This window comes from Schistocerca gregaria, chromosome 2 (genome assembly GCF_023897955.1).
Source record: "Schistocerca gregaria isolate iqSchGreg1 chromosome 2, iqSchGreg1.2, whole genome shotgun sequence".
NCBI lineage: Eukaryota > Metazoa > Arthropoda > Insecta > Orthoptera > Acrididae > Schistocerca > Schistocerca gregaria.
In genome coordinates this window covers 196909306-196922678 of record NC_064921.1, presented here as the reverse complement: position 1 = coordinate 196922678, position 13373 = coordinate 196909306, and the positions used below count along the sequence as shown (strand labels likewise).

General features: G+C 37.4%; 1 protein-coding gene across 1 annotated transcript in view; it reads right to left on the bottom strand.

Moving 5' to 3' along the window:
• The window catches only part of LOC126336666 (elongator complex protein 3), a 69845-nt gene that overhangs the window by 17459 nt on the left and 39013 nt on the right, over positions 1 to 13373 (bottom strand). Inside the window, exons 4-6 of the mRNA XM_050000613.1 lie at positions 8763 to 8917; positions 8343 to 8631; positions 7760 to 7977 (exon numbers count right to left, since the gene is read on the bottom strand). Of these exons, the coding sequence (XP_049856570.1) occupies positions 7760 to 7977; positions 8343 to 8631; positions 8763 to 8917 (662 nt within the window). The remainder of the gene's footprint in view (positions 1 to 7759; positions 7978 to 8342; positions 8632 to 8762; positions 8918 to 13373) is intronic.

Here is a 13373-nt window from a genome sequence, read left to right as displayed (position 1 = left end):
GACAGGACTGTGGCCCCCAAAGCACCCCTACCACACAAAGACGTTTGTGTGGTATCGTACAATGGTGGCAAAGCGAACTGATACCACAAACATTAGCAAAGGCTCATTATAATCCGCAAAAATGTATGGGAGGTGCTCCATAAGATACGTCTCCTTCTCAGCAATAAAAAGCCCTTGTACTGAGGTCAATACAATCTCAAGCATGGAAGAGCTCTCCTCAATCCGAGACCTATACAGCAGTCAACATCACAGAATAACTCCAATAAGTTGTTAAGGTTTCAGATGAGCTTTTACTGTTGTAAATGTTGAACTTTGTACCCCAAGAGAACAGTCTGTTAATCTGTGCATCAAGTGATGCTTTATAGCCAAAGACAATTGTAAATTATCAAGCAATCCTGTGGCAAAGAACAGTGTCAAAGCTCAGTAAATTTTTTATTCATTTATGTAATAAAGTGAACTAATATTGTATGTGTTCTAGTTGGTTGAGCCTTCTCCAAGTATAATCAAAGAAACCACAGTTGCGGCCGGATGAAAGAAGTTTTGTCTGATCCCAATAGTTTGGAGCATAGATGGGGATGCAAAAAAATTAAATAAGAAGGAAGGCATATTAAACGGGCACCTTACTTCTACCACAGCCTAAAATGGTTTGTCAACTATCAGTAATAGATGTGGAAGTATAATAAACTAGCAACCAATCATGGCTTCCTATGCATAGCACTAAGTAAGCCACACGACTTGTATGGTGTAGCGGTAATAAACCATATACACAAATCTTCCTCTTGAATCAATCTATCAAAAAACTGTACTGGCGATTTTAATGTACAATATGTCTAGATGTTGGGAATACTGCTGCACTTTAACTTAATGTCTGATTTTCACTCCATTTCAGATGTTTCTCAAGCGACTCTCATTTTTCCTTATTTAAATACAAATATGTTAGGTTACATTTTTGTAAGCAAGCAAGTGATTTTAAATATATTATATCCACACCAACTGGAAGAATGATTCAAATAGTTATAATTAAAGAAGCACACCAAGCTTCACACATTCACACATGAAGCACAAAACTATTATCATTTGTGTGAAATGATAATATTCAGCTTATGGTATCAATCAAGTACAGCTTCTTTCTTTTCCTACGAGGGTGAAATCCATGTAACATATTTCAAATATGCGTAGGGAAAATCTACTGATCAAATGGCAGTAAACAGAAGCACACAATAAGACATAAGACTGTTTAATTTCTAGGTATTGGAACAAGATGTTTTATCTTTTGGCAGAAAAGTACCTAGAGCAGCAGGTAAGAAACTAAGGATAAGTATACACAAAAATCACAGGAAAACTGAATCTGGCCTCTTGGGAGACTTACAACCAAACAGTATGAAAGGGAAAAAATGGATCGTTGGTAGTGTACAAGATTTAATAACCTAACAATTTAGAAGTGACAGAAGAGTCTAAACAAACCCAACTGAGGCAAAAAGAGCGTGAAATACTCAGAACAACAACAACACTTCCCCCCAACTCCATCCATGAACCATGGACATTTCTGAGTACCTCAATGATTCAGAGAGCAGAACCATATCTATGGAGTGTTCAGACAAACATGTGGTTCCTCAAGAAGGGCAACAGCCTTTACAGTAGTTGCAGGTGTAGCAGTCTGGATGACTGATCTGACCTTGTTGTAATGTAAGCCAGCATGTCCTTGCTGTACTGGTACTGCAAATGGCTGAAACAAGGGGAAACTACGGCCGTTATTTTTCCTAAGGCTGAAAGGATGTGTGACGAGATAAAAGAAATTTCACATCGTTAAGGAAGAGGACAATTTAATTGTGATAGGGGACTGGAAATCGACTGAAGGAAAAGGAAGAGAAGGCAAAATAGTATGAGAATATGGACTGGAAAAAGGACTGAAAGAGGAACATTGTATAACATGGACCAACCAAATGAGGTGCTGCAACTGTAAAGGAACTGATCTCACATTCGGGAGGATGGGTTCTACACTGTCTAGCCATCATGTTGTGGGTTTTCTGTGGTTTTTCTAGGTTGCTTCAGGCAAATGCTGGGATGGTTCCTTCATCATGGCCATGGCTCATCACCTTTCCTAATCTTACAGAGCACACTTAAGTATTCTATGCATATCTATATTTTGAGCTATTGAGTTTATTGTATTATCATTAAAACTTCTATACCATTGTGAGATGATCCTTACACGAGTAAATAAATGTCTGCTTGTGTCTGTGTATGTGCGGATGGATATGTGTGTGTGCGAGTGTATACCTCGCTCCCGGGATTGGAATGACTCCTTACCCTCTCCCTTAAAACCCACATCCTTTCATCTTTCCCTCTCCTTCCCTCTTTCCTGACGAAGCAACTGCCGGTTGCGAAAGCTCGAATTTTGTGTGTATGTTTGTGTGTCTATCGACCTGCCAGTGTGCCAGCGCTTTTGTTTGGTAAGTCACATCATCTTTGTTTTTAGATAAATAAATAAATACATAAATAAATAAATAAATAAATAAATAAAGGAAACTGGAAGAATTTTGTACCGAGCATTACTTAATCATTGCTAACATTTGGTTTAAGAATTGTGTAAAGAGGTTATAACATGGAAGAGATCTGAAGATGCTGGAAGGCCCCAGATTGATTATGTAATGCTAAGGCAGACATTTAAAAGCAAATTTTAAAATTGCAGATGTTGACTCTGATAATTTATTGGTAATTATCTGTAAGTTAAAACTTAAGAAACTGCAGCAGGATTGGAAACTAAGGAGATGAATCCTGGATAAATAGAAACCTGAGACAGAGAGTTTCAAAGAGTGCATTTAGCAATGTTTGAATGAAACAGTGGATGGGAATACAGTAGATGATGAATGGGTGACTTTGACAGTCGAAATTGAGAAGGCAGTACAGCAGCAAATAGATAAAAAGAAAAGATATAGCATAAATTCTTGGATAAAACAGTAGATACTGAATTTAAGTGGTTAAAGGAGAAAATAAAAAATTCAACAAATGAAATAGGAAAAGGTAATACAGACATGTAAAAAATGAGATAGGGAAAAACTGTTAAATGGCTAAGCAGGAATGTTTAGAGGACAAGTGTGAGGCTGTAGAAGATATATAATTAGCGGAAGACAAATAGCCTCTATATGAAGAGTAAAGAGACTGCTTGAGAAAAAAGAAGCAACTGTATGAAAAATCAGGAACTCATATGGCAAGCCAGTACTAAGTAAAGAAGGGAAAGCTGAAAGGTGGAAGGAAATGTATAAAGGGGCTCTACAAGAGACAAACTTGAAAAGACTCCTTGAGAGTACCAGCCATTACTAAACTATTCCACATGGGTGCAAGATACATGAGGTGGGCAAAATATCTTCACACTTCAAGAAAGTTGTAACAATTCCAAAGAAAGCAAGTGGTGACATGTGAGAATATTACTGAACTGTCAGTTTAATAAGACACAGTTGCAAAATACTAACTCCAATTATTTACAGAAGGACAGAAAAACTGGTAGAAGCTGATCTTGGGGAAGATCAGTTTGGGTTATGGATAAATGAAGGGACACATGAGCACTACTGACTATGAACACTCTTAGAAGATAGGTTAAAGAAAGGTGAATCTATTTTTATAGCATTTACGGATTAAGAGTACACTTTTGACAATGTTGACTAGAATACACACTTCGAATTTGTGATGGCAACAGGATAAAACACAGGGAGTGAGGGGTTTACATAAGTTTATATACAGATTGATGGAAAATAGACTGCGGTTGTAAGAGTAGAAAGACATGAAAGAGAATTTTGTAATGTTAATAGCTACCTTGCAAAAAATGTCCCAATGAAAACTGAAAGAAAGAGGAATTTAGTAAAATAATGAAATCACATATTAGCTCTGGCACTTGTTGATTTTGAAGGGGTATATAATCTGATAGGAAGCCAAGTAAGCTAAAGTGAGAATTAAAATCCTTACCTATTGTTACTTTTTTTTTTTTACAGTAACACACAGTAGCACATTTATCATATACATTTCTCTGATATTAAATGTAGGAGCAATAATTAGATAAGAAATTTAGTAGAGAGTTTAACTGAAAGGAAACATCCAAGACTAATTAACAGTTTATAAATAAAAAACACGGTAGCGGAGTATGCCCTGTTTCGAACTTCCTAACAGATAAAAACTGTGTGACCAAAAGGAGCTCAAACCTTGGACCTTGCCTGCTGCAGATAATGCACATCAACTGAGCTATCCAGAAATGATTCACAACTCACTTCTGCCAGTACATCTCCCTTACTTTCAAACTTCACAGAAGCTCTTCTCTGCATGCCTCATTGGATTTGCAATTCTGGTTTGGCACACAGCTTTAACACGCCACAAAGTTTCAAAACTGCATAGACTCTACATCTACATTACTGCTCTGCAATTCACTCTTACGTGCTTGGCAGAGCTTTCATCAAACAACTTTCCGGCTATGCGATTCCACTCTTGAATAACATGTGGACAAAAATGAACACTTAAATCTTTCTGTGTGAGTTATAATTTCTCCTATTTTATTACAACGATCATATTTTCCTATGGAGCTCAGACTCATCAAAATATTTTTGTACTCTGAGGGGAAAAAATTTCGTTGCAATGAGAAATGCCTTTGTTTTAAAAACTGCTACCCCAAACTGCTTACCACATCCATGACACTCTCTCCCCTTTCTCGCTATAAAATACAAAACAAGCTGCCACTCCTTGAACTTTTTTGATGTTGAGTTGCTGTAGTTGTATGGTTACTTTATTTAAAAAGCACAATTGGCTTTATAATTTTAGTTACCCCATCAGTTGAAGTCCATTACAACATGATATTGGAGATCAATTGATATTAAACTTTTACCCTTAGTCCTAGACTTTCACTCCATTTTAAAAATGAATTGGGGGAAAACTTTAATACCAACTGTACTCCAGTATCATGTTGTAATTGACTTCAACTGATGATGTACCGTATTTACTCGAATCTAAGCCGCACCTGAAAAATGAGACTCGAAATCAAGGAAAAAAAATTTTTCCCGAATCTAAGCCGCACCTGGAATTTGAAACTCTAAATTCAAGGGGAGAGAAAAGCTTTAGGCCGCACCTTCAAATCGAAACAAAGTTGGTCCATTGTAATATGAGACACAATTTAGGTCGAATGAATGATGATACAGCTACAGTTGTTTGGTTCGAGTCGTAAGCTTATCAGTTAAGCCTCACCATGTAGCCATTGCAATGCATCAGGCGCTCTGTCTTTGGTCCGTATTTATATGGGTACCCTTCCTTTTTCACGTGCTTCAACTGGTTTGAATTGAATGCTTATATTTCTTCGATCTGATAAGTTCCGTTCTCTTTGTTATAGGTGTTTGCGTCACTCTAAGCTGAAAATGCATTACTGTACTGTGTCATGCATTGTTTGTCGCATTCTCATAATGAGTGTTTATGACCTGTCGCCGCTCTCGGCATGGCTTGCTCTTGTGCATGCTACCACCGCTTACAATTAAAAAAAAGACAGAGAGAGGAATCATCTCACTGGTGAAACAATGCAAGAGACTGCTATCTGCTGTTACTTACACTGCTGCTTTCTTTGATAATTAGCAACAAGAACCAAATAATAGACTTCGTATGATAGAAGATGTTCTAAATGAGAGTTTAGTGAAAATTTTTCTCCATTTGAAAATCTTTGCAGATGCCTCTTTAGTACATTACATTCTGCACAGAATGTAAGAGTCACCCTAGATTTAAAAATCTAGTCAATTGCCATGCTTCACTTCTGACTGTATCACTATTAGGCATAAGAATATAAACATGACATGATATGTATATTCTAAAAACAAAGATTCCAAGACTTACCAAGCGGGAAAGCGCCGGCAGACAGGCACATGAACAAAACACACAAACACACACACAGAATTACTAGCTTTCGCAACCGATGGTTGCTTCTTCAGGAAGGAGAGGGAAAGACGAAAGGATGTTGTTGTTGTCTCACTCTAGTTTCGTAGTTTATTAAGCAGTCAGGATTTAAATGAGATAGCAACAAACACGAAAGAATACATGGCAAAATGTTTATATTCGTATTATTCTTATGGTAAAGAGAATACCCACTTGATCCTCTGCTGCCATCTCTACTTCGTTCCTCAAAGCTACCCATTCTTCTTCTACTTCATGTGATTCACAATTCATAAATGTTCCTATTAGCAACCATCTCTTCTCACAGGTAGAAAAAAATTCAGAATGTAGAGTTGGCCATACTGACAAACATCCCAAACAGTCTTGCCAGTTGGATTTTCGTAGTACACTGAAATGCTGCTACATTCGAAGATGAACAATACGGAATTTGTATTTACTTCGTTGGATAATGTATGAAAATGAAGTGGTCGAAACTCTTGGCGGAGAAAAAAGCTCGTCTACCACCTTTTTTTAAATTTATTTACTGACACAGAGGTTTTGGCGCCAGTATTTATCTTTGTGCGTGCAAAGCATGCCTGCGTAGCGCTACATGTATTCGACGGCAGAAGTTAGTTGTGGCGGCACCTACCAACATTTTTCAGAACTTCCGCTTACTTTGCACTCGATTCTAAGCTGCAGGTGGTTTTTTGGATTACAAAAACCGGGAAAAAAAGTGCGTCTTAGATTCGAGTAAACACGGTAACTAATCTTGCAATACCAGGTGTGCTTTTTTAATAAAGTAACCATAAAGCTGTGATGATGTTTTTCATTCACAATTAAAACTTTTAGCCGTGGATGTTCATTAATTAAACTTGTGTGTTTTTCAATGGTTTCAATCACTCCTAAATGATAAAGGTCCCTTACCATGTACCGATACTCCAGAAAGAAGATGGACTAGCGTTAGTGTATGCAGTCTCCCTAGTACATCCATTGTGTGTTCCAAATGTTTCGCCAATAAAACATACTCTTTGGTTTGCCCTGTCACAACATTTTTTACATGAATGTTCCAATTTAAGTTGTTCGTAATTGTTATCCCTAGGTATTTAGTTGAATTAACCGCCTTAAAATTTGTGTTATCTAAAAACAAAGATTCTGTAATTTACCAAACAAAAGCATTGGTACGTTGATACAGACAACAACAAACACAAACACACACACAAAATTCAAACTTTCGCAACCCACGGTTGCTTCATCGGGGAAGAGGGAAGGAGAGGGAAAGATGAGAGGATGTGGATTTTAAGGGAGAGGGTAAGGAGTCATTCCAATCCCGGGAGTGGAAAGACTTACCTCAGGGGGAAAAAAGGACAGATATACGCGCGCGCGCGCACACACACACACACACACACACACACACACACACACACACACACACACACACACACACACATCCATCCGCATATATACAGACACAAGCAGACATTTGTGTCTGTATATGTACGGATGGGTGTGTGTGTGTGTGTGTGTGTGTGTGTGTGTGTGTGAGAGAGAGAGAGAGAGAGAGAGAGAGAGAGAGAGTATTGTTTTGAAAGATATACTGCCCACTAGGTGTATATTATTTTTTTATATTGCAGATCCGAAGATGGTCATTACTGAGTAAAACCAGTCATCGTCAAAGGAATTTATATTGTGATCAAAGACTCGAGTAAAAAAAAAAAACCATTTGACACTGCCTGGATCACTGTTTATATTCGTGACTATGTTGCAGCTGGTGAAAATAAGAATGAGCCTTTACTCCTCCTATTACGACATCTAAAGTTAGACAGTCACATATATTGCAACACAAAAAAAAAAAAAAAAGAAAACTCACCTCACTAATGGCATGGGGATGTCCCTCTGCACCCTGTACACTCTTGTCCACGGAGGTACAAGTGCAAGAATGCGTGCAACAAGGTCAACGAGTGTGCTTGGTGGGTAACTTTTGTACCTTCCAGTTTTCCAGAGTTCATAAAGTCCTGTGCCACGAATCACTAGTGTTGGATAAATCTTTAAACCATCTGCTCGAAATGCTGGATTCTCAAAGAATTCCTGTGAGGACAATTTTAATTGCACTGATGTAAGACTGAGACAAATTTATCTGCTTTCATTTTAACTAAATTATTTCTTTTACCAAAATGGCATGAGTAAGAAACACCACTTGCTGTGTAGGAAAAGCACTGAGCAGGCAAAGTTAAAGTGAGCGAGCGAGCAAGTACTCTAGCTTGTAAAAGGATTCGTCTGAAAACTAGCAAAGTTTTCTTTCTCTTGTGTGGGTGGGTGTCTCTCTCAATGACTTACAGCTTCTATTATTCAAGGAGTGGGCTGCCTTTCTCCTAAATTATTTAATTTTACAGTAGTTTTCAGATATCATTACAATAATAATTAAGCTCCATCAGTTCTGTTATGATACTTACTATAAACTGTTCAATGTCTCTTTCAAAATCAACATTTGGAAGATCTGGCATCATATGAACAACCACCTTAAATCCAGCATCTTTTGCCAAATGGAAGCTCTCACAGACTGCTTTCACTGTGTGTCCCCTATTTGTGTCTCTTGCAACATCCTCATATACAGACTGGACCCCAATCTCTAGACGAGTGCATCCATATCTCAGCATATCTGACAAATGTCTTTTGAGACAATAATCTGGCCTAGTTTCAATAGTAATTCCAATGCATTTAGTCTTACTTTTCTCTGAATATCTGAAACATACATTCAGCATGATAGTGGGTAGAATAACAAACACTTATTGCTAGTGCAATTATTATTCACAGAGAACTTAGAGCAATCCATCCTAATGTTTCATGGTGAAATGGCATTTGAGGATACTCACTTCACAGCTTCATCCACATTGTTGCTAGTGTGTCCAGATAGAGCATCATGCAAATTTCTAATAAAATAATCTCTGTAATCTTCTGGCAAGCACATAAAGGTTCCACCCATGACTATAAATTCAACTTTATCTACACTGTGGCCCAGCTGCTTCAACTGAAAAATGTAAAGCAAAAGAATAATGATAACTTCGTGATGAAAAATCTGCAAATGAGGAGAGATTGTAAATGTGCTAGAACATTAAAGCAATCAGAAATGAAGAATCATCTGACATGGCATAACACACGTTAATTAACAATGGACAGATAAAGGCTGAATTTTCCTAAGAAACATTTCATCACACTAGTAGAGTTGGCAGGGAATGACATGTGCAGAAAATCCTATTGTTATGTTGAAGTAGAAAATTATATGTCAGTGGAAAATATGTGACTGGAAATGACTGAGAAGCTATGGCTAGTGATGTGCTCTGATCACACTGGTGTACTTATTTTTGACCAGTCATATGATATGGAATTTCCGCTTCATTTCTCTCTTATGTATAATCTCTTTCGTCTTGCTGTTACATTTTGCGAGTTCTTTCACAGTCTTTCCTTTCCTCTGCTGCTTCTTTACACTTGATTCCCACCTATCCTCCTCTTCTTTCTGAGTTTCCAACTGCTTTCATCCCTCTGCCAGTCTTCACATCACATTTTCCTAAATAAAATCCTTGCTGATATTTCATTATCAATTTCCCTTCTGTGTCTTCCTTTGATACAGAACTCTGCCTGTCCTGTAATCTTGTGTCTCTATTATTTAAAAAATCTCAATTATGTTTGTTTATTTTTTAAAAGTTGCCTGATGATGGTACTTACTGAAAAAGCTAACAACATTACCATTAAATAAATGAGACTGAGACTGGTTTTTATAATAAAGACATAGCTAGAAGTCTGTGCAGATAAGAAAACAGCTATTCGCATCTGCACCACATCTGCAAGACCCTTATCCACATGTGCAAGTTCCTTATTCGTATTGATGTACACTAAAAGTTTTGTAAAGCAATTTAAGCTTCGTCTCTTCTGAATTTTTGTGTGCAAAAGTCAACACACTGCTTTGTTGTGAATTAAGGGTCAACACATTTCCATGACAGTCATATCAAATATAACTCTCTCTCTCTCTCTCTCTCTCTCTCTCTCTCTTTCAGTATATTTACTCCTAAATGAAATTTGTCCTAAATAATATATCTCTTTTTCCAACAAACAGCGCAGTTCATACCTACAATACCAGGAACAAAAATGATCTGCACAAGGACTTAAAAGCACTTACTTTAGTTCAAAAAGGGGTCCACTACTCAGGAACCCTCATCTTCAATAATTTGCCAGCAAACATAAAAAATTTAGTTATAAATAGAGATCAGTTTAAAAGGAGCCTGAAAGACTTACTAGTGGCCAACTCCTTCTACTCCATTGACGAATTTTTTAAGAGAAACAAATGATGTGTTGTATATATTTATACTATTAGTATTGTTATTTCAGCTTTAAAAAAAATAAAAAATAAAAAAAAGGTGACATGTTCCACATCCACGAGGATCTCCTCAACTCAGATCTGTGGAACGAAAAACTAATCTAATCTAATCTAATCTAATCTAATCTAATCTCTCTCTCGCTCTCCCCTTCTTCTTCTTCTTCTTCTTCTTTTTTTTTCTTTTTTTTTGCAAAGGAATGAGTACAAAACTTATTTGCTATTTATTTATGCAAATAGCCATTTGATGAGAAGAAATTTCATACTCATTTTGTAACATTTTATGTGTGGGACTCTTAACTTAGGTGACCATATTTCAATATAACAGGGCCTGCCACATTGTCGGTAGACAGCAAATAATGACATACGGTCATGATGACTGAAGAGATCCTTCAAATTTTCCTGTGGGCCATTTTCGCCGCAAATCGGAAATCAAATGAAGTCATTGCACAAGTTGTCTTATGTTGCAAACTGTTAAACGTTAGTCACATAGTTGGTCTATCATATGTACAACAATTACCTTAGTTCTAAAATTATGTCAATGTGTTACTCTTCTCACCATAACAAGTACAACTTTTAAATCTTTTAAATATGCTTAATGCAAACATTGACAGCTTCATACATTTTATATCAAACATTATTTAAGACATTTTTTTATTACCAAACAGGATCAAGAATATGAAAAGGAAAATTCCGAAGAAAAGGTTGTCCTAAAAAAGTTTAGTTACCTCACTGTAGTCACCTTTTTAAATTGTACAACTAAACTCTGTTACATCAAAAGAAACAGGAATTAGATGCAAGGAAGCTGCTTATAGGATTTAAAAGTGTGCAAAACCAGGAAGAAAAACATGTCATCACCTTTAGTCCAGAAGATGTAAACAATGTGTATTTCCTTCTCCAGCGCATTGCACAATCAAACATATGTAGTGGTACCGCATCCTCTAAAATACTGCGCAAACATCTAGACATAGCAATGGCTGTAGTTCCACAGGCATTATGTCTAAAATTATTACACTTGCCCCTCTCTTTGAAACAGAATTCTGAGTAATTCTTATTTAATTATTGAACTGAGCTCATTATTTGAATGCTGCCTTGCCAAGAAGTCATTGAAACAAAAATTGATTGGTTATTACTAAATCAACTTCTAAATATGTTTGGGTGACAGATATATTTGTGTGCATGTGCATATAAAATTTGGATATTAAATTGCAATATGTGATTTACATGTATGTATTCATCACTTCAAATTAACTGCTGAGGCCAAAATCAACTGACTGTACAAGATATAGACTTTTGTCTAATTATTACAGCCAAATAAAAGAACAATAACCTCACTTAATAAATTAATGTCAGAAATGAGAATGAGAGACATCATGTTAAATTATGAAAAAGTCTGTGAGGTTTCTCAACTTATTAAGCCATGTGGGAGAACTAGCCAGCGTGACCTCTTATAACAAATAATGAGCAAACACACAACATCTACTGCAGTATTTTGTATGATGCCAGCTTGATTCTGGTTTCCATATTATATCTGCTTATTTGAAGATATTTCATGAGGTGTTCAAGTTGGTCACAGAAGACTAGCCTCATTCCCTGGTTCTGAACACAGATGACTGCCACTTTCCCTTAGACAGTTAGACAGAAAAACCGCAGGGTATGGCAGGCCTATAAAATTTACAGTACCTCTGTTCAATGGCATGCTCAACCATTGCTTACTCTTCCCCCCCCCCCCCCCCCTCCCCACCCAACCAAGTTTTTGAGATTCCCGATTATAGCGCAATTTGTCTGCTACTGATGTGTAGATCAGCCATGACAGCAGCTAAAACACCTACTTGGGCATCATCATTTGTTGCAGGTCGTGGTTGACGTTTCACATATGGCTGTACACTTCCTGTTTCCTTAAATAACGTAACTATCCAGCGAACAGTCTGGACACTTGGATGATGTCATCCAGGATACCGAGCAGCATACATAACACACACCCATCGGGCATTTAGATCACAACAGCCATACATTAACAAGATATCCACCTTTTCCGCAATTGGTAAACGGTCCATTTTAACATGGGTAATGAATCACGAAGCAAATACCGTCCGCACTGGTGGAATGTTACGCGATACCATGTACTTATAGGTTTGTGACTATTACAGCGCCATCTATCACAAAGCGAAACATTCATATTTCTTTATGTACTACACAAATATGTAATAAGAAATAGGGGCTCCTATTTTTAGAAAATGCAGTTGATATCCGTTTGACCTATGACAGCGCCATCTAGCGGGCCAATCATAACGCCAACAGGTTTCCCCGTTCAAGCTAGACGAGTTTCGTTCTTTGTAGTTTTTTCGTTTGATGCTTATTTCATGAGATATTTGGCCCAGTCACTATCAATGGACCACCCTGTATAGTAGCAGACGTAGTCCTGTGACACGTACAACTGTCTGCATGCTTGTAGCTGAAGTATTCATGCACTGAGCTTACTGCTATAGAGAACTGACAGTGTCACCTGTCCATAGCTCAGGAACCCCAGGTGAGCAATACCCCTCTCCTCCGTCAACCCTCATGGGCTCTTTAGTAACACTGCCTTATATGCAGATGGATGATAGACATATCAATGTGAGTAACCTCACATACACATACACCCAGAGAAGGAGCCTGGGTGGGAACAAGGCCAATATTTGCAGGCTAACTGCACTGTCATCTGTAGTGAGCAGCAGTCTTTGCCTCAGTTGCCATTATTCAATTTGCCTCTATAAGTGGCCTCTGCAGTAAGGACTGTCTGTTTAGTGCAATGGATCATGAACTTGTGGTTTCTACCACTTCTTGTTAATAAGAAATTTTGATTATGAAATACATTTTGTCCAGTGAAGGTGTGCTTGGAATTGAAGAATTACAGTCCAAGCATGACTTAGATGGATGACATATATTTCATAATCAAAGTTCCATATAAGTAAGAGGTGGTGGAAACCATATATCCATGAAATGTTGCACTAAACACACAGTAAGCAATCAGCACTTGAATGATCTCTGAATAATTTCTATTGTGGCTCAGATGAACACTTGGCCAAGAACTGTTTTAGCTTTGTTCCTGGGCTAAATGAATATTTACATTGTT